At 42.0% G+C, this 22,789-nt stretch overlaps 1 protein-coding gene across 3 annotated transcripts in view; it reads right to left on the bottom strand.

The window, feature by feature from the left end:
* Window positions 1-22,586, bottom strand: part of zbtb41 (zinc finger and BTB domain containing 41) — a 32,772-nt gene extending 10,186 nt beyond the window's left edge. Inside the window, exons 1-9 of one of the 3 annotated variants that reach the window (XM_055642412.1) lie at window positions 22,508-22,586; window positions 21,658-21,889; window positions 21,379-21,554; window positions 16,054-17,367; window positions 11,746-11,953; window positions 10,001-10,070; window positions 9,674-9,821; window positions 1,812-1,941; window positions 1,506-1,601 (exon numbers count right to left, since the gene is read on the bottom strand). In XM_055642412.1, coding sequence (XP_055498387.1) covers window positions 1,506-1,601; window positions 1,812-1,941; window positions 9,674-9,821; window positions 10,001-10,070; window positions 11,746-11,953; window positions 16,054-17,194 — 1,793 coding nt within the window. In that variant the 5' untranslated portion in view covers window positions 17,195-17,367; window positions 21,379-21,554; window positions 21,658-21,889; window positions 22,508-22,586. Of the gene's footprint in view, window positions 1-1,505; window positions 1,602-1,811; window positions 1,942-9,673; window positions 9,822-10,000; window positions 10,071-11,745; window positions 11,954-16,053; window positions 17,368-18,507; window positions 18,897-21,378; window positions 21,555-21,657; window positions 21,890-22,507 lie in introns of those variants that run through there. The other 2 variants (XM_055642411.1, XM_055642413.1) reach the window with 2 other exon arrangements.
* Between the last annotated feature and the right edge of the window lie 203 nt (window positions 22,587-22,789).

Genomic DNA, 22,789 nt, shown 5'->3' with positions numbered 1-22,789 from the left:
GTAAAATTGTAAACACTGCCCATAGTGTTAGTGCACGTGTGGTGGTGGGGGGGGGGGGAGGCAGAAAATAAAATGGCTGGTTGGTGTGGACTCGGTTGACCGAAGGGCGTGTTTGAAGTCTGCGATTCATGGACATCACCAGTTGATGGGTGTCTTCTCTGGTGATGCTCTGCCAGGCCTGTATTGCAGCCATCTTTAGCTTCTGCTTGTTTTGGGGCTAGTCCCCTTCAGTTTTCTCTTCAGCATATAAAAGGCATGCTCAATTGGGTTCAGATCGGGTGATTGACGGCCACTCAAGAAATGACCATTTTTTAGCTTTGAAAAACTCCTTTGTTGCTTTAGCAGCATGTTTGGGATCATTGTCTTACTGTAGAATGAACCGCCGGCCAATGAGTTTTGAGGCATTTGTTTGAACTTGAGCAGATAGGATGTGTCTATACACATAATTCATTATGCTACTACCATCAGTAGTCGTATCATCAATGAAGATAAGCGAGCCAGTACTTTCAGCAGCCATACATGCCCTGACCATAACACCCCCACCACTGTTTCACAGATGACGTGGTATGCTTTGGATCTTGGGAAGTTTCTTTTTTCCTCCATACTTTGCTCTTGCCATCACTCTGATATAAGTTAATCTTCGTTTCATCTGTCCACAGGACCTTTTTTCAGAACGCTGGTTGCTCTTTTAAGTACTTCTTGGCAAACTGTAACCTGGCCATCCTATTTTTGCAGCTAACCAGTGGTTTACATCTTGCAGTGTAGCCTCTGTATTTATGTTCATGAAGTCTTCTGTGGACAGTGGTCATTGACAAATCCACACCTGACTCATGAGAGTGTCTATGATCTGATGGACAGGTGTTTGAGGATTTTTCTTTATCAGCTGTGTAGGTCTTTCTTGGCCTGCCAGTCCCTTAGCGATTAGTAAGCTCACCAGTGCTCTCTTTCTTCTTCATGATGTTCCAAACAGTTGGTTTTGGTAAGCCTACGGTTTGGCTGCTGTCTCTAACAGTTTTATTCTTGTTTCTCAGTCTCATAATGGCTTCTTTGACTTTCATTGGCACTACTTTGGTCCTCATGTTGATAAACAACAATGAAAGTTTCCAAATGTGATGGAAAGACTGGAGGAAAGACTAGGTGCAGAGAGCGCTCTTATACCTGCATTAAGGAGGCAATTAAACACACCTGAGCAATTACAAACAACTGTGAAGCCATGTGTCTCAAACATTATGGTGCCCTGAAATGGGGGGGGAGAAACTATGTATAAACACAGCTGTAATTTCTACATGGTGAAACCAAAATGTATAAAAATACCGTTTAATACAATCTGGCAATGTGCACTTTAACCACGTGATTTGTTCTATCAAAAATTGTAGAGTACAGAGGCAAATAAATAAATGATGGGTCTTTGTCCCAAACATTATGGAGGGCACTGTAATTAAAGGTCACAATAACTTAAATGAATCCGTTTGAGGCAACAATCAGCACAGTCTTTGTGTTCTTACCTGTATGAACTACCATGACGGAAACTCTGTCCACAAATGCTGCAAAGATGAGGCTTTTCCCCACTGTGGATCCGAAGATGCTCTTTTAATGTGGTCCTGTTTTAAAAAATAAAATGAGCGTTACTTCTGGGTTTTGTCAAATAGGAGAAAGTTTTCAAATAGCTGAAAGCAGAGTAGGTTATCAAAATTACTTCAACTTTGTCTCGTTCGTGCAAGATGACAAAAAAATACTTTGCGCTCAAATCCATTCATCAATTAGTTAGTTACAAACAATTTAGAAAAAGCTTCCAGAGCAGATCCTTTTACCTTTCCCTGACAGACTTCCCACAAATAAAACAAGTCCACTTTCTTTTCCCTCCATGAGTGCATTCAATGTGTCGTTTGAGATTTCCTGTGTCGTTAAACTGCCGACCGCAAATATCGCATGGGAAAGGCCCTGAAAGAGTAACAAACTTTACGTTACAGTCATTGTCCAAAGCTCAATGCAACAAAAAGTTAACTAGTTTCCAATCATCAAATTCATAAATAAAAATTGGTCCCCAGATCGAAGACTAGATGCAATGCCTCAACCCGAGCACAATATTTTGACAGTGCAACACACATTTCATCAATAAATTTTACAAGATGTTTATAACGGTGTTTGAGTTAAAGAGCAATTAACATTTATTTTAAATACCGGTTAACCGTCAATGTTTAAATACCTACTAGTATTGCTGTGGCGTCCAGGGGAAATCTGAGAATAGGCAAATATTTTGTGGAAGATTTTCTCTAATTGGGTAGTTTTAGAACTTCTGCCTTATTAATCTAGACTTACGCCCACAATTTGCTTTGAACCACGGAGTTAGAATTTCATTTTGCCATTGGAAGTAATTTCAAGCAAAACATCCTTCCTCAAGCTGTTTTGCCTACTTTTCTTGCTCCACAGTTATGTTGCTCACTTTCATCCCATACCTCCCACCCAGCTGGTTGGAAATCTCCCTTAGATTTCCCGATTAAGCACCAAAATTAATAGCAGAACAAGCTAAAGGGGAAGAGTCTACTCTTAAAACAAATATACCAATGCTCCCGTCACTCTTAGTAAACAAGGGAAATGAGGAAACCAAATTGCAGTAACTCTAATCATCCGCATCTTCCTGTCTCTTATCCCAGAAAGTCTGAAATAATCTATGTATGCAATATTATACACATGGGCCTGCATTTCAGTTGTGTCGGAGGAACTGCCGATCCTCGTTTAAACCGAAGATGGACACAAAAAGGTTTCAGGTTGAAACCCTTCTTTAGACTCAGTCACCTATTCCTTCTCTCCAGGGATGCTGTCAAACCCGCTGAGTCACTCCACTGTGTTTTTGTGTCTATCCTGCATTTCAGTTGTGACCGTTAAACTATCATTGTTGTTGCACCATGGAACACACAACATAATTACATGCGGAAATCCAAAGATACAAGTAATGATTCAACACTGCTCCACGTCTCACGCTATTTTGCAGTCTCCTCCACTGTAATCAAATTAAATCAATAGTTAAGCTAAAATAACTTATTACCTTCTGTATATTAGCCTGAGAGCATAGCCGAGTTTATTATTGTCATATTTACCGAGGTACAATGAAAAGCTTTTATGTGCATGCTATCCAGTTAAAGAGCGTATACATGAGTACAATGAAGCAGTCCACAATGCACCAATAAAGGACAACGGGTGTAACATTCAGTACAAAGACATAACATTGTTGCTCGAGGTTGAAGTGAACTTCTATTGGATTACCAGGCCTTAGCAAACGTGTTTACTATTAAGAGCCTAATTTTAATAATGCCATCAAATACTTCAAAATATCTCTACAGGATTTTTTAAACAATGCTTATTCACAATATTTTGCCTGCCATCTTGGGTTTAACTGAATCTCTCAACTTTTACTACTTGTTCTTCAATATGGTTTAAACTATCAGCTAAAATTATGTTTTTATGATTCCCAATTTTCTGGCTGATTGTGCTGTTTCTAGCCGATTCGTTCCAGGGCAATAACAGATGACGTTACCTCAGCAATTACTGCAAAATTCAGGTAAATGAAAGAAACAGAAAAGAGGAGAAATTTTATTAAAAAAGGAAAGAACGGCTCAGATGAAGAGACATCTTTCATTAATAAATTCTAGGGCATGTGAAAAATGTTACTTAAGGTCAATGCAGCAGCATAAAATTATAACTGAATGACATTAACCAAGACTGAAAAGTACCTAAAATTAAGATTAGCCTGTTTTGCTTTTAAATTACTATTGAATGTAATGAATCATCCTGCAAGATGAAGCAGCTAAAATATGTTCTTTTTGGTGTGTTAAACATCTGAATCAAATCATTCTATTCTTATGCATATCTTAGTAAAAAATGTTAGCCTTAAGTACAGGATGTTTTAGATTTTAATAGAAAATTATGTGCCACAGTATTTTTTTTAAATAAGCGTTCGCATGCTGTCTTCTGTTTTACTGATTGAAAAGCTTACACATTTAGCTCGAGGGAGCTACCCTGTTGAATTTTTAGCATTCATTACAAATGTAGATTGAATAATGCATTTCACTTCTCCCTGATGTCTCATCGCAGTTTAGCACTAATACGTTAAAAGTACAGCTACTTCTTGATATACAGTCAAGTGCAACTGCATTTACTTCCAGCCAGATTAATCAAACTAAAGCACAAACAGCACAACTAAAATACTTCTTCCTGCCTTTATAATGACTTAAAAACAGGCAAGTAAGATTTTGGCTGAGTATCTCTCTGAAAAAGGGAGTTCTAACAATGTACCAATCCAACAATATTGAACTCAGGCATTGCTCAGGCCAGGTGCCTACATTCACTGCGGGGTTTGAGTCCACAATAACCCGAAGCAGGTGTTGACAATTCTACCAAACTGACAGTAATATTCATAAAATGTACCTGGCAACATAAACTATATTTGTGTCCGCTTCATTTTACTTTATACTCCACTTTCTAAAACCATTACAAGTTTCATATATTGTGGAAGATAATTAAGCTTTTATGAAGCTTTCTTTTTGCCTATATTGTATTTCATGGTTCACATTTCTAGCTAACAGTAAATGTGTTGTTCACTCTAACCACTGTGCAGATTTAATGTGATATTCCAAATGAGTATATAGTGCAGCATATTTGATCACGTAAACACATCATCACACATGGGTATCAGTTGACTACAAGTCCAAGAACATGCAGAGGGTGTTTCGATGAATTAAGATGAGCTTAAGTACTTGATTTTACTTCTTAGTCACGTGAGTGATTCCGTGAAGAAGCCCGTCCCAGGACGCGTTGCGGCATTACGTTTCAGCAGGCCAAGCGGCAGCACGGGAGACAGGGCTCCCGCAGAAACGAGAAAAGTTAAAGTTTAGGTAAGTACTTACCTTTACTTTACAGCCTTTGCGTCTGTTTGCTCCCTGCAGGGCAAGCAAGCGGCCCCTTGGACTCCGGGAGGAGTTTTTTCCGTTGTCGGGAGGGGAGGAAGACGCAACAAGGACTCACCGGCGGACCATGGTGCGGGTGCCGGTAAGCTGTCCTCAGGGGCGACATCGGCGCGGGGCTAGCACTGCGCTGGGGTTCCCCTCAGTCCTCGCTCGCCCTCAAGGACTGTCCAGGTGAGGCAGGCAGGCGGGCGGGTGGAGGCTTCCGACTTTTGCTGGAGCCGTTAAGGGGACCCACGGAGCAGTGCTGGCGTAGAGTGCGCTGCAGCCCGAGTGCAGCAGCCCGAGGAGAGAGGGAGAGCGAGGACCGCTATCAGCGCCCCGCTCCCGACTCTGTACCAAGCCCGTCAGCATCAGCTGCGGGCTGGGAGGGAAATGCTGCACCTGCCCGACGAAACGACGTCTTTGGGCAGCGACAGGTGGTAGGACCGCTTAGGGGGCGGTCCACAAACCCGACACCGGGACCTAGCCAGCCCGCTAGCGCCTGAGCAACGGGCTGGATGTGTGGAAAACCCGGCGGTGGAGCCAACATCAGACTGGGAAGTCTCTCCACCCAGGAGGAGGAGAGACTGCCGCCTGAACTACAGGAGCAGCTCTTGGGCATTCCAAAGGTAAGTTTGCAGTTGTGTTTTTATTACATAGTTCAGGAACACAACGCAAACCTTGCAAAGAGGTACTGCCCCGCTCCAACTCTACCAGCGGGGCAGCAACCGGCGGCAGCGTCGCTCGCAGAGCGTTTTCGCTATCCCTGACACCGAGCCAAGCCAGTCTCGCCAGAGCCTGCACGGCGGACTGGGAAAGGGGCTAGGAAGCCAAACGGCCGGTCGCCTCCGACTCGTCGGAGGGGGGGAAATGTCCACCCCAAAGCGGGGGAGAGACAGCCGCCTAAGCTGCATCCAGCAGCTATTGGAGGGGATGGTCTACCGAGAGCAGCAGTGCTCTCGGACAGACAGGACAGGCGCCCCCTCCATGGTGCTGAGTCCGGCACCTCCCTTTGCGACCTCGGACCAGGAATGGGAGGTTAGCATTGGTGACCAGGGGCAGGCTGGTCTGAGTATGGGGCAGGCGGAAGGAGCCGAAAGAGAGCACGGTGTGCAGGAAGAGCTGCTGGGGGTTGTAAGCCGCTTTGTCGCTACCCCACGGGTTGGAGCACCGCTGGAGCCAAGGATGGCTGCCAGCATAAATCATCTCTCCAACAAACCTCTGCACGGACAGATTTGGAGAGAGGAGGTCACACTACAGCGCATACTTCGCCTCCTCACGGCAGCTATAAAAGCCTATGCGCGGGGAGTCGAGACCGTAGAGATGACCACTCACCAATAGGATGTCCTGGCACTCATGTGCACGACACAATACGAGTTGGATAACCTAAGAAGAGACAACATCAAGCCGGCCCTCAATCCTAAATTTGCAGGTTTATGCAAAACTCCATCAGTAGAGACCGACTCATTCTTATTTGGGAAGGACTTGAACAAACAGCTCAAAGAGATGGAGGAGGCGTCCAAGACCTTTAGCCTCATGAGGGCACCACCGGCAGTGAACATACCAAAGCTCTTCATTCCACCCAGGCGGCAGCACACCACTGTATCTACCAGTCGGCGGCCCGAACATCCGACTGGTCAAAGCTGTGGGCCGCACTATCCCCAGAGACCTTTTTTAGGTCAGGGCCTGCAGCGGACCCCCTGGAAAATGCGCCTCCCCCCAACATCGCCAGCACGTCGACAGGGAAGAACACTCAAAAAGAAAAAAATCACAACCCCGCCAATAACCATGGAGGTAGGTGGGTCTGGTTCCTACCAGCATATAGAGCGCTTTCTTGGACTATCTTGGCTTTCATATTAATTCAGTCCACGTAACTATAATGTTGCCAAGAGACAACATAGTTGAATTGGCACAAACAAGGGACAAATTAATGGTCAAACTACCAACTACTCGACAAATAACAGAATAATTGGGGGAAAATGATACCATTTTCTGTCTACATGATTCAGATGTTAGTATCAAGAACAACATATAGGTTGTCATTGAGCATCTCATGAAGTTACCGACTGAAATAATATCAGAAAGACAGTGGTGGGGTTACCACTTACACTGGGCATTAAGTATCTAAAAATGCTCGGGTGAAATTCATGAGTTTAAGCACTTGCATGTATGGGTATAAATAAACTACACTATGGAGGTGGCCTATATTAACCATATGGCAGCATAAAGTCGGTATCATATGACAAGTTGGTCAAAACAATTTGGCAATGGTATATCCATAGAGGTATTGGACTATCAACAACTTACCTGCCTGGTAAGCAAAATACAGTGACAGACACCAGGTCACAAAAATTAAGGACAACATCAAGTAGATGTTTTCATATAAAGTTTAACAAAGCTATCAAGCTATACCATGCATTTCATTGTCTCTGTACTGCACACTGACAATGACAATTAAAATGGAATGTGAATCTGATATCGATTATTTGCATCAATGCTATATCACCAGAGGTTCGGGGATGTCCTATGTATGTCGCGGGGGGAAACCAGACCCTGGGGCAGTGGAATCCTCATATATATAAAAAAAAAATTCTCTGGGACAGATAGTGCCAGCAGAAAGCTTGTCAGCTATATATATTAACTTTTCTGACCTATAGGTCATGTTGTCATTCAACAATATATTTATAATATTGATAGACAAATGCGTTCATGTTGCATTGGTGAAATTAATTCTATGTATTTTTTCCCTTCTGCCTCACCAATCGAGAACAACGCACAGTACAAAAGGATTCTGTTTCAGAACTTACGCTATGACATGATTGTTGGAACTTGCATGGAGTTTTTCCAGTACCCAGGATTATTAACAATCGGAGCCGGGCACAAATCAACTGTGCCATGAGAAAATAAGCTCCTGAGCTGCAGATTCTGCGCAAGCCTCTGGGACTGGGATTGTTATACTGAACAATCAACTTGCATGGAGTTTTTCCAGTACCCAGGATTATTAACAATCGGAGCCGGGCACAAATCAACTGTGCCATGAGAAAATAAGCTCCTGAGCTGCAGATTCTGCGCAAACGTCTGGGACTGGGATTGTTATACTGAATAATCGACACCATGTCAGCATCCTTTTGAACATCCACTGGACTACAACACTTGTCCAGCATCAAGAGAAGTACTGCAAGGATAAAGGGGAAAACCTACTCATCCGAATCAGGTACTACGAACTGGAATTCCTGGAGAACCTTCATCATGATGAAGGATTCGGCTACAGTGCCATCAACACAGCTAGAATTGCCCTGCCTGTTCTTTTTCAAAACAGCTACAGGACAACAGGCCATGGGGTCACTGGCTGGTGGTAATGAAGGGTATTAAAACTCTAAACCCCTAGACAATGTACACCTATATATGGGATGTCACAGCGGTTAACCACACTTCAGGGGATCCCACCAGCCAGAGTCCGAAACCTGAACCTTCTATGCACTAAAACATATGTTAAAGGCACATGGAGCAGCACAGAGGATCCAGTCACTACTCTATTTCAACTGGACACCATGCTCACAGCTTCAGACCAGATCTCTATCATTTGTCCAGGGAATGGTCAAACCAGACCAGGAATACTTTATCCAGTCATAAAATCCGGGCTTACCCGCCAGAGAACACGGTAATGTACCAAGACCCTTTTTTACCTTACATAGACACAACCTAATTATGCGAGGGAGATGAAAAGCCTTGTGGGTTGGTTACAAAAAACCTTGTGGTCGGGTAACAAGCCTTTTTTGAAATGGCTCAAGCAGGTTAAAGCTCTTGGGATAAAACTAACATGTCAAAGTTGTCATCCCACAGGAGAAGCTTCCACGTCAACGGCAAAAGAATGGACGTACCTATAAACCACATCCTGGCTCCAGCAGAATAGTGGGGGTAAAACGTTCAGAGAGAAATAATTTATTATAAACTGTTGACAAAACCTGTTTTTCATTTGCAGGAAAGATTCCAATCTGCAAATATTCAAATTAGCCAAGGGGAGCATTTTAAAATTCTTCAGTGTTATTGTAAAATACCATTGGGTTTTTCTATAAACAGAATCATTGGTTGATTATGATAACACGCTTCCTCCCTCAAAGGCTTCGGCAGCGAGTGATATAAACTGTTACACGGTTTGAAATCACAGAGCTTTGAAATCTTCACGGAATCACTCACGTGACTCCGAAGTAAAATAGTAAGATTAAACGAGAACTTACCAGTTTGAAGTTTGATCTGTATTTTATGAGGAGTTACGATGAGGGATTACGTGCCCTCCGCTCCCACCCTCATTACATGGATCAAACTGATAATTGATGTCTCTTTATTCTTCACTATGTTACTTCAAATACGTGTCTGTCTGTGATTCCACACCGCTGCTTTGAAGTTATGCCGCAACGCGTCCTGGGACGGGCTTCTTCACGTAATCCCTCATCGTAACTCCTCATAAAATACAGATCAAACTTCAAACTGGTAAGTTCTCGTTTAATCTTACTATTTTACAACATTAAATAGTGAAATCAAACCAAGAATTTCACACAACCAAACTGAAATTGTAGCAGTATACTGTTTAATAACAAGAACAACATTCAGACTGAACCAAAAAAACAAGATGATAATTGATGATCAGTAATGCAATCAACATGAGCTCTGAATGAAATAACATACATTGTTAAAATTAAAAAATCCAAAACATATGGTCTTCTGCTTACCCAGATGAAACTTTTCCTGATGCTTAAGCCTTGCAAATCTTGATTTGAAATGCTCCTCACAATAACTACATTTAAATGGTTTATCCTGTGTGTGAAGAATCATATGCTCCTCAAGATGAGGTCTCCGTGTGAATGTTTTGTTGCATACCTACGGCCATAAGAAAACAAAAGAAAAGCAACCAAAACTCATTTGAGTTCCAAAACTTCAAATACTGCAATATAACGGCAGGGTAAGAGCAGTTTAAAGACAGCTGCCACTTACGCGCTTTTACTTTGATAAGTGAGTTTGTGGGAGAGGTCTGGATGGAGAAATGGAAAATAACTTACATCACATCTCCATGCTTCGCTCTTCTTTTTCCTGGCAGCAAAAAACTCCTGGACATTATCTGGATGGAACCTGTAAATATTCCCAAATCAATGCGTAATGTTGCAAAGCACAATTAAAAATGAAAGCATGCTTGAAAAAAGCAAACAATTGTTCCCTCTTCACAGAGAATGCATTCTAGCAAATCTGAAATCATTCAATACAATTAAAAAAATTCTAATCTGTGCACCATCAGCGTTTAGTCACGGATTCATTTTAGTTTTCCTCGGTAGTGTGATTAATAAAAATATAAAAAAATGTTCAGACCTTCCCTTCACCAACTATAATATAGATTATATTTCAATTGCAATTTCATTCCTCATCATAGCAAGGCAATTCTAGGGCAGCAAGACACACACATCTTCTGTTATTCATTACTGCTATAAAATGAAAGCTCCGTTTATACTGTGTGCGACAATTTTGTTCACCAATTTGCTTGCAAAATTAGCAACAAAAAAGTATGCAGGCGGTATTTCTTTTGAAAATGTATTTTTATTTATTTCAAATCTCTCAGCAAAATATAAGTACTATTTATTTTTTGGCAAAACTAAAGAAACTTGATGGGGCCCAATCTTGCAGGCTAACACAATAGACAATAGGTGCAGGAGAAGGCCATTTGGCCCTTCGAGCCAGGTTCAATGTGATCATGGCTGATCATCCCCAATCAGTACCCCAATCAATACCCCGTTCCTGCCTTCTCCCCATATCCCCTGACTCCACTATTTTTAAGAGCCCTATCTAGCTCTCTCTCGAAAGCATATAGAGAACCTGCCTCCACCACCCTCTGAGGCAGAGAACACCCCCAGTTGCAAACAAAAACTGCTGGTGTTTATCCACCACAAGTTCGGGTGTTCTGCAAACGCATCACCAATAGCAATAGTCCCAGAGCTCAGAGTACGATGGAGAACCTTTCCATTTGACCATCATTAAGACTCCACATGGAATCAAATTATAAAACCCAATCTTGATAAAATTCTCCAACATTTACACTTGGGACGTTGCCTCCTGCGACAGTTTAATGTTGCGGGTAGGTAGCAATGGGAAAGGGAATTTCCAAATTTAAAATTTTGTTCATTTAATTATTTTTAAATGTTACTATTTTGTGGGGTTTTTTTAGATTGGTCTATCTTTTCTGACTTTTGCTGCTTAATTTTTTCTTATTTTAAATATCAGTTTTAAATATCTCTGCATTTCACAAATTGATAGATGACATTAAGAGTTATTGCAACAACACAGTTGACGTTTGTGTTCTGCCACCTGTGAAAGCTCTCATACGTTTTTAGGCTGTAACTTTTCGAAGACATTTACTAAAATGAAAGAGTAAGAGAACAGAATCTTTGGCCAAATGTCATCCTTGCTGACCAAGTACCCACTTAAGCTAGTCTTATTTACCCACAATTCATCCATATCTCTCTAAACGTTTCCGACTCATGTTACACAGGGAAAACATACAAACTCCACAATGACAGCCCCCAAGGTCAGGTTCAAATCAAGACTCTCTTGAGGCAGCAGATCTACCAGCTGCAAGTATAGGATAGATATGATCAAAACCGAACAATTAACTTTGTCAATTCAAATACAATTCTTCTACCAACAGTATGCTAAAAACAAGGCCATACAAACATTATAATATGATTCAGGCATTTCGTTGTCTCTGTACTGTACACTGACAATGACAATTAAAATTGAATCTGAATCTTTTACATACCGCTTCACATGCTTTGCTAGTGTTTTTTTGCTTGCATGCAGCTTGTTGCAAAATGGACATTTTTGCTCCTTCCTCTGAAACGCAGCTTGAGCATTGTGCTTCTTCCTGTGAGCAGTTAAGTTGGATTTGGTAGAGTAACGCTGATTACAAATGTCACATTCAAAAGGTTTTTCCCCCGTGTGTACCCGCGTATGGCACTCATATTTTCCTGAAAAAATCCAAGATGCGATTAGAAAAAGTTAGGACACAAAATAAAGTTACAGAGAGTTTCCAGGCAGGTTTACTGTTAAAATGAAAAGACACAGAGTGCTGGAGTAACTCAGCGGGGGGTCAGGCAGCACCTTTGGAGAACATATATGGATAGGTGATGTTTAGAGTCGGGACCCTTCTTAACACCAATTGTGGTGGTTTGTGAGGGGTGGAATAAACTGGAAGATATGTGGGGCAGGACAAAGTCTGGCAAGTGATAGGTGGATATAGGTGAGGTGATTTTTTGATTGGCAGGTGGTTGGACAAACACCAGAGATGAAAAGTCGAAAAGTGTAGGATAAGTGTACAAGGGGTGTGAATTCTGAAACTAGTGGAAGGAAAAGAGGTGGAAGGGGATGGGAGAACAGGGAAGGGAGAAAGGGAGAAATGGCTGCATCGAGAGGGGACAGGGAAGTGTGTGGGGGGGGGGGGGGGGGAGGCAAGTAAAAATGCCATTATTCCGTTTCAAAACATATGACAATTAAACACACTTGACTCATTCCTGAACCTCTACATTTGGACAGCTGTACACAAAAGTATCCAACACAACTTGAGAGCAGATTCACTTAAAAAAAAATCTCTTAGCCATTAATTGTCAATCACCTACATACAACCATGAGGGGATGCAGACATTTCTTCATAAAAAACATAAAAAGCTCGACATGTGCAGTAATTCGTTGCAAACCGGAAACAATATTTAAAACACCAAGTGCTGGAGGAACTCAGAGTCAGGCAGCATCTGTGGAGGGAATGGGCAGCTGACATTTCAGGTCGGGAGCCTTCTTCAGACCAGGTTTGCCTAACCTCACAAATTTGAAGAAGTAACCAAAATGGTTGGTGAGGTTGAGGGCAAAGCCATAGATATTGTCTATATGCACTTCAGCAATGGAATTTGATCAAGTTCCACATGGTAGGCTGCTCAGGAAGGTTAGATCGCATGGGATCCAGGAAGAGCTAGCTGACTGGATGGACAATTAGCTTGGAAGGAAGCAGAGAGCAATGGTGGAAGGTTATTTAATCGGACTGGAGGCCTGTGATAGTGGTATGCCTCAGGGATCTATTCTGGGCCCATTGCTATTTGTGCTGAATATCAACGATTTGGATGAGAATGTAGAAGGCATGATTAGTAATTTTCGCAGATGATACAAAGGTGGGTAGACATAAAAAGCTGGAGAAACTGGAAAGGGGGAGGGGAAAGAGGCTCCACCTCCCAGCTCTCCCACATAGGCTACTGTCTCCACCCCCCCACCACCCACATCAGTCTGAAGAAGGGTCTCAACCCAAAATGTCGCCTACTCCTTTTCTCCATAGATGCTGTCTCATCCGCTGAGTTTCTCCAGCATTTGTCTACTTTCGATTTTTCCAGCATCTGCAATTCCTTCTTAAACATACTAAAGTGGCTGGTATAGTAGGTATGTTACAAAACCTACCTGAATCGTGGCTGAGCATCTGCCCTACCCCGTGTGCGCGATTTGGCGCTGTTTAGAGGGGGCGGGTTTAAAAAGCGATTTTTACTAGGCTGTTCCAATCGAAAATGTTCAGCCTAGTAAATCATTAACGGAAAATTGCTGAAAGACCCCGTCGCAAAAGGTATTATTAGTTTTTATGACCTTGTATAATATTTATAGTAGTTTAAAAATCACTCTCTCACTCCACAACCTCTCGCAGCCCCAGGGTTTTATAAAGCAAACAATTAAAGGTATGTACCTTATTTTTACATTAAATGGGGCTTGTATATAACCCTGTGTATAAAGTTTTCTATAGCGAGTAGTTCATTTTGGGCTCTTTATATCCCGCAGTATTTTTCTGGGCACTTGGGGGCACAATCCAGCGCAATGTGAACGTTCTAAACCAGCGCGTTCACAGGAACCCACTAGAAAGCCGATTTAAATTGACTTTAATTTACAGCAAATGAACACTAAATTCCTTCCATTTGGCCTATAAATTGATGTAAATGAGATTTAAAAATCATGTTTTATTGTGAATTATTTGTGAATATTATTTGGACACGGGCTATTTAAAAAATGTTAATCATTTATTAAGAAATGGATAGATGTTTAGATCTAGTAAATTGAAGTTTGAAATTAGCTACAATTGGGTAACTAACTAATTATATGCTTTAATTTCAGGTCATCCAAGTAAGATTATTTTATATTTGTTTCAGAATGCTTCAATCTATGATAACTGAAAATTTCATTCAGTTCTCTTAATTTTTAAGGAGGTTATGGGCTTTTGACTGTCCACGATCACAGCTTTTTTGTTATGTCCATAGAAAATCAATAGGGAACAAGATGCTAATTTCCGAGTATGAAAATGGCCATAACTTTTTTATTAGTTGAGATATGAAAGTGAATTAGGTGTCAAATTAAACTTATTGCTATGCTTTATCTGATGGGATAAATTGCAGACTTGACTTTTTAAATCTCAAAATTTTGTAACATTGCTAGTTATAGTAGATAGCTAAAATGGTTACCAAAAATCACAGCAGTAACTTGAATAAATGTGCAAGTGGGCTGAGGAATGGTTAATGGAGTTTAATGTCGATAAGTGCAATGTGTTAAATTTTGGGAAGTCAAACCAAAGTAAGACCATCACAGTGAATGGGGAGGGTCCATCGCAGGGCCCTGGGGAGTGTTGCAGAGCAGAGGGATGTAAGAGTACACAGAAAAAGCTGGAGTAACTCAGCGGGTGATGCAGCATCCCTGGAGAGAAGGAATGGGCGACGGTTCGGGTTGAGACCCTTCTTGAGATGTAGTTAGATAGGTACGTAGTTCCTTGAACGTGGTGTCAAGACGTCTTTCTGTGCATTACCCTTCATCAGCCAGGATACTGAGTATAGAAATTGGGATATTATGCTTCAGTTTAGTTTAGAAATGCACCGCATCAACCAGCAATCCCTGCACTCTATCTCAATGTTACACACACTAGGAACAATTTTACCAAGCCAATTAGCCCACAAACTTGTCCGACTTTGGAGTGTGGGAGGAAACTTGAAATCCCGGCCAAAACCCACGCTGGGGTGTAAACTGCCCAAGCGAAATATGATGTCCTGTTCCTCCAATTTGCGGTGGGACTCACTCTGGCCATGAAGGAGGCCCAGGACAGAAAAGTCGGATTCGGAATGGGAGGGAGAGTTGAAGTGCTGAGTCACCGGGAGATCAGGTTGTTTAATGCGAACTGAGCGGAGGTGTTGGGCGAAGCGATCGCCAAGCCTGCGCTTGGTCTCACCAATGTAGAGCAGTTGACATCTAGAACAGCAGATGCAATAGATGAGGTTGGAGGAGATGCAGATGAACCTCTGCCTCACCTGCAAAGACTGGTTGGGTCCTTCGATGGAGTTGAGGTGGGAGGTAAAGCGACAAGTGTGGCATTTCCTGCAGTTGCAAGGGAAAGTACCGGGGGAGGGGGTGGTTTGGGTGGGAAGGGACGAACTGACCCAGGAGTTATGGAGGAAGTGGTCTCTGTGGAAAGTCGAAAGGGGAGGAGATGGGAAGACCTGGCCAGTGGTGGCATCCGTTGGAGGTGGCCAGAGGAGGCAGGGACATTTAAAAGACATTTGATCAGGTGCACGGATAGGAAAGATTTAGGGGGACGTCGGCCAAATGCAAGCAGGTGGAACTATTGTTGATGGACTATCTTGGTCGACATGAGCAAATTGGGCCGAAGGGCCTGTTTCCATGCCGCATGACTCTATGACTCCAACTAGAGACTGGAACATGCATGGAAAATACATCTGTATTTTAGTAATGATTAGACACACTTCGATATCTTTTGAAGAAACAAAGTTGAAAAATGTTAGATGTTAGATTGTATTGCTGTACATATATTTACATATGATAATTAAACCCGAGATTGCTGTGTTTCGCCGAATTTAAATTTTAGATACTAATTTTGTTTCCATATGTCAGGTTCTCTTGAATGGGAACCAAAATCAACTTGGGCACAAAATGCTGCGGTAACTCAGTGGGTCAGGCAGCATCTCTGGAGAACATGGACAGGTGATGTTTTGGGCAGAGACCCTTCAACAAAAATGAACTAAAAGCAGATTGTCTTACCAACCTATTCGGTCAAAACTTTTATCACATTTTGGGCACTGGAGTATTTTCTTGCTTCCAGTCTGTAAAATGACCGGAGGTAATTCCTTGCTAACATTTTGCTCAATTTCATCAGCATCCAGGGAGTCATCTTCGGCAGTTTCGTCATCATTTTCAACATCCCTTTGAATTTCTTCTTCCTCTCTTTCCATTTCCCCAAGCTTTGCTTCAACTTCTTCCATTTCATCTTCACTTTCTGTCCCTTCGTGATCATCATTGTCATTCTCAATGTCGCTACTACTTTTACTTGAATATTCATCTTCAGAGACATCTGTGTTATCAATGCTTTTGCTCTCAAACTTTGCTGGGCATTTGCGTGTCCGAATTGACCACCTGCTTCGTGTAACTTCCGTTTTTGCTGCATCAGAACTTTCTTCTCGTCTGTGGGAGCTGGCATTGTGGGCTTTAGTAATGTGGTTCTCCAAGGATTTTTTATAACAGAAACTTTTATTGCAGAAGCTGCATACATTGTTATGCTGTAGTTTGGCAGTGGTTTCTGGGGGATCCTTTTCTTGCAAACACTGGTTGTTTTCAGCGAATGATTCTGTTTGCGTTGACCTGGACACATTTTCATTACTGGTCAACAATTTAACTGCGTCTATTATGTCCAGAAACTGTGCTGCTTCCAAAATTGAAGGGATTTCGCTCTCCTGAATGAAGAATTCAGAGGTGTACAAAAATTCTAACAAATGATGGAAAACATAGTAACTGACATGGTCCAATTGGATACTAGCCACGTTTGGATTTTTACTTAAACAAGCATGGAAATAACTGCTACCCACAGCGACAACCACCTTGTGGGCACAAAAATGCTTTCCTTCCACCATGATAACTAAATCACAGAAAGGTGACTGCTTGAGTCGATCATCGTTCATGTATTTCAACAGATTCTTGGTATGCAGCAGTGATCTCAGATGTACAATTGGTGACGATTGTCCTAAAGGAACATCAAGATTGTCTGCAACGCTTGTAATGTTTTGAATCAACCTGGGACCATAGTATAGAGTTTCAAATTTTGTTGTCTGTAAATCCAAGAAAACGTCTTTGCACGGTGCACCAGTTAAATTTGAACCAGTTTGATAAGAACTGTCAATATTCTGAGACATGGTGTGGATTAAAATCGCTGAGGACAAATATTGGCTCTGTTCAGTCTGCTGCTATACAGTGGACCGTCATGGTGGAATTGGTATACATTTTCAGCATTATATTTCCTTGTAATATTCATCAGATGTCCCCATACTACGCAATTTTCTCTGAATGGCTGCAACATTCATCAGCCCTGCAAAATTATAAAATATGTTACACAAGGTTACAACATGACTTTGCTCTATATCAAATACTGATCCATTTTTTTTTTTAAATTCTGCCCAGTCAGCACTTAATGTTAAGTTTCCACAATACTGTTCAATAACAATAATTATTTTAGTTTAGTTTAGAGATGCAGTGCGGAAACCCACCAAGTCCGTGATGACCAGCGATCCCCGCACACCAACACTTTCCTACACACACACACAAAGGATAATTTACATTTATACCAAGCCAATCAACCTGCAAACCTGTACATTGTTGGAGTGTGGGAGGAAACCGACAATCTCGGAGAAAACCCATGCGGTCACAAGCAAAACGTACAAATTCCATACAGACAGCACCCGTAGTTAGGATCAAGCCCACGTCTCTGGCGCTGTAAGGCAGTAGCTCTACTGCTACGCCATCGTGCTGCTCTGATAATTTGTTGTCCAGGAATGGCATTTGTTTGAGGACTGCCTTATGCATGATTTATGCATAACAGCCATTGTGTGCACATGGGATTATGCTAGTTATCATTTCTGAGTAGATTAGCAGCTATCAGAAAATTGGTCTGGGCACTTAAAGACACAAATCACCTAAGCACACCCAAATACTGACTTCAGGTGCTGCTTGTGTGGAGTTTGCATGTTCTCCCTGTGATCCCCACTCTGTCCCAAAGGCTGGGAGTTTAGCCAATTCCTGTATATTTACACTTCACGTAGGCAAGAAAATGGCCCTGCGATAGAGATGGGGTAGGCCATTTAGGACTGAGATGAGGAAAAACTTTTTCACCTACAGAATTGTGAATCTGTGGAATTCTGTGCTACAGAAGGCAATAGAAGCCAATTCACTGGATGTTTTCAAGAGTTGGATATAGCTCTTAGGGATAATGGAATCAAGGGATATGGGGAGAAGGCAGGAACGGGGTACTGATTCTGGATGATCAGCCTTATATTGAATGGTACTGCTGGCTCAAATAGCCTACTCCTGCACCTATTTTCTATGTTTCTATGAATACATTTCAGTGTTACTGGGGGAAATAAATGGAGGGAAGTTGAACCTTGCAGCTGGGTGATAGAGTGGACTTGGCAATAAATGGCCCCTTTCAGTGTCGTAAGAGGTAAATAATGACCCAGTGTTCAACATGCTCCAAGTGACTTTATCCAGTTCACATCAGATATTTCCATATCTGCTCATGGAAACGGGCTGTGAATGGAGTGTCCTATGACCTGAATTTTAACACATCGTAAAACAAGAAACTAATAATTGCAGCACCTTATACTGAAATAATAAAGACAAGGCTTTTATAATTGTTAGTGATGATAGGGACAAAAGTAGAAAAAGTAGGAACAACTTCTGTAGAAATTCAACGAGGTTACTAAAGGGTCCACATAGAGCCATCGATATTTCACCCACAGCTTCTCTAAGAATCAGTTTTCCCTGCTCTACTTTTGTCCCTATCGTCACAAACAATAATAGCAGCCACTCTATTATTTCAGTATACAATGCCGTCATTGTTAGTCCCTTAATAAAGCTGTAAATTAGATTCCTAGCCTCAGAATTTATTAGACCCCGAGCCTTTTCCCTCTCATCCCAAAGTTTTATCCATCGTCGTCATAGTAACCTATAATGTTGCTGTACCTGGCTGCCATGGAGAATATTTCTTAAGAGCCAACCTTCTTCCCAAAACATCATGACAATAACACATAACATAACTGCATTCAATAACTATGCATACGATTCAAATTAAACCATAATCACTAACAATTTTGTTAACAAAACTATTTTTCCAACAAATTTCTGATGATTTTGAAAGTCACCGAATGGGTGCCAGCATTACACCGAACGTTCACTTATCACATTTCAAGGTGAAGGAGGAAAGATTTTATAGGAATCTGAGGGGTTACTTTTTACGTAAAGGGTGCTGGGTCAACGGAACAAGCTGCCAGAGGAGGTAGTTGATGCTGGGACTATCACAACATTGAAGAAGCAATTAGGCTGGTACATGTATAGGACAGGTTTAGAGGGACATGGGCCAAACGTAGGCAAGCGCAACTAGTGTAGATGGAACATATTGGTCGGTGTGGGCAAGTTGGGTGGAAGAGCCTGTTTTCGCACTGTATTGTATTCGCACTATGACCACAAAAAAGTGATCTCCGATTTCAAGGCGAGTAAAGAATGCATGTCCATCATAATAGGGTGAATCAAGTAAGAGCAGTTTTCAAAGCCTCACCCACTGTCCTCAGCCCCAAACTATTCCTGTGTTTTGACAAAATGCACCTACATCTACATTCAAAACTAAATAGATTTAAACAAATAGGACAAACTTAACTGTGTAAGAAGGAACTGCAGATGATGGTTTAAACCAAAGATAGACACAAAAAGCTGGAGTAACTCAGCAGGACAGGTAGCATCTCTGGAGAGAATGAATGGGTGATGTTTCGGGTCGAGACCCTTCTTCAGTCTCACGTTTCGGGTCGAGACCATTCAGAAGGGGCCATCACCCTTCACTGGTCATCTCTGTTACGGGCCCTGCTTTGTTCTGGCCTTTTCATACCTCCAGTTCTCTACACCCTACTTCCAATGTGAGGAAGGGACTTGTCCCGAAAAATCACCCATTCCTTTTCTCCATAGGTGATGCCTGATCCACTGAGTTACTCCAGCACTTTCTGTCTATTATGGGAAACAAGAATACAGATCTCATAATTAGGTCTGACTTAGATAAACATTTTGATGAATATAATGTTCCAATTCCTCACATTATTAAAACACAAAATTGAATGTGATCTCTAAATACCAATACCAATCTTATTTCTGCCTTATCTAAATGCTACTTTATTATATAAAGAAGTGTGCATGGCAGATTATTCAACCATATTAAGTGCTACAATAATCACCACCAATCCTGTCCTCACTCAACATCCATTAAATACATTTTAAATCATGACACCAATAAACATGTTCAACTCTTCCCCACACAAATTCAGTTCCTCTTAAGAGTAATTTCAGTAACATGCCATTATATTGAGAACAAGAGATTCAACAATAGTTCAAAACCAGAAAGAATATAGATCTAATTGGCAGTAATATTCCATCTAACTATCTGAACTATTGAAAAAGTTACTTTTATAACAATCAAACAGGTTCGCTTCTTAAAAAAAGACAACTCACATATATTTTTAACTTGATTCAGCCATATCACTATAAGTAAGCTCATCATTCTGGATTCAACTCAGCTCGGAAATTCATCTCACAAATTAATACTTGCAATATTTGGCATCTTAACTAATAGATTCTAAGCTGGAATGCAGATCACATGAAATAAGTATCTAACACCTCTTGAGGATTAGATTTGTTTTTTTAAACAATTAACAAAACATTCGACATTATTTAAATCTCTATTTCCTCAGATAAAAGTATTGTCAGGGGGAAAATTTTCTGATGTCAACAGCAAGTACTCCAAGTTCCGACACTGTATATCCAAACACAACCCAACAGAATGTCCTTATCTCAATGCCAAAAAAGCATTGGCTGCTGCATTTTAGTAATTTAGAAGTCAGAATAGTACAGCACAGGAACAGGACCTTCTGCAAATGTATATGTGCCGAAGATAATACCAAGATAAACAAATCTCCTTTGAGTGATTCACATCCCTTCATTTATTTAATAACTTTGTCTAAACAGGTTGAAATTAAAATAACATTCCTATGGAGCAGCGTAGGACATGCTACCACATTAGAATAAGAAATCAGCAGCTTAAGATTCCCTTACCATTCACCACTGTTACACACATAAGATTAATGTTTTTTCTCCAGTTCTTTAATTCTGACAATTTTTCTGCATTGAATTAAAAGATACAGCATGGAAACGGGCCCTACAGCTCACCAATTCCACACCGTCCATCAATCACCCATCCACACTAGTTCGATGCATTCGCTCTTTCACATCCACTCCCTACACACTCGGGGCTATTTACACAGGGCCAATGAACCTACAAACCCACATGTCTTTAGGATGGTGGAGGATGCCAGAACACCTGGAGGAAACCCCTTGCCGTCACAGAGAGAACGTGCAAACCCCACGCAGAAAGCACCAGAGGTCAGGATTGAAGCCGGGTGTGTAGTGCTGTGAGGCAACAGCTTCACCAGCTGCGCTGCTGTCAGTGATGATCAATAGTTTCTGAAATGTCCATAAAGTGACGATTTGATCATTACAGCTTAAATGGTACCTCATAAATTCCTTTGAAATTTGTGTCTATATTTTTTATCATGAAGCCACTTACCTCTCTGGCCAAGATTTGTACATCTGCTCTAATGTTCTCTTATATGGCTCAGCTTGTTAACATTCCCGTGGAGCTCAAAGGGATGTTTCGCAACATAAAATTCACTGTATAAATGGAAGGCATTAATGTTGTGGTTTAGCACTGCCAAATCCCAAGCTGTAGACGCTGGATTCTGAGTCCCACTTTCATTTCCGTCATCAGAGATTCACGATCGTCATTCTGTGTGCTTGGGCTGGATTCAAAACAAGGCAAGAGAAGTTAAAAGCGGTGCCCCAACTCAGGACAGTGGGTCCACAGCTCAATGCTGTCACTCTCACCAACCATCTGAATCAGCCTTCTACTGGCAAAATAATACTTTTTCAATCCCCCACATCTGACTTGGCATCCCTATTTCTGGCAGTTATACGAAGAATCATTGAACTGTACTCAACAACCAGGGTAAAGAGGACTGGGGAGTGTTGGAAGAACTCAACGGGCCAGGCAGCATCTGTGGTGGTAATGAACAGACAACATTTCAGGCCGGGAACTTTCCAGAGTGGTGGAAATGGTACCAAGCATTACATCGACCCAACTTAGATCGATCACTGTGCTAGACAGCTTGCAAGTAGACCCTCCAGCCAAACATGTCCATTTGGCAACCCATGCTTGTCACATTTAGTCCATAGCCCTCCAAACACTTCCTAGCCACATCTCCTTCTCTCATGCAGCAGTGCATCTCACCCTCCCCCCAGCGCTGCCTCCCCCGGCACCCACTCCCTCCATTCCCCCCCTTTCACCCTCCCCCCTTCTCCCTCCCTCTCTCCCTCCCTACTTCTCCCTCCCACTAACTCATTCACTCCCCCTCTCTCACCTTTTGTTGATCGCCGACAGCGGCCATCGCCGGGCGCTGCGCTGCGCATGCGCGTGTTTTCCGCGCGGCACGCCGGGACGGGGGAGCAACCTGGTGAACGGCAAAGATTATAGAGTGAACAGAATAGTTACATTGTGTGTGTGTAGTGTAGTGTGGGTCAGTGTGTGTGTGGGTCAGTGTGTGTGTGTAGTGTGGGTCACTGTGTAGTGTGTGTGGGTGTGTGTGTGTGGCCAGTGTGTGGTGGTGGGCCAGTGGTGGGTGTGGGCCAGTGTGGGTGTGGGT

This window comes from Leucoraja erinacea, chromosome 10 (genome assembly GCF_028641065.1).
Source record: "Leucoraja erinacea ecotype New England chromosome 10, Leri_hhj_1, whole genome shotgun sequence".
NCBI classification, from domain to species: domain Eukaryota; kingdom Metazoa; phylum Chordata; class Chondrichthyes; order Rajiformes; family Rajidae; genus Leucoraja; species Leucoraja erinaceus.
The sequence above is the reverse complement of the archived record's forward strand: the minus strand, read 5'-3'. Positions and strand labels throughout refer to the sequence as shown.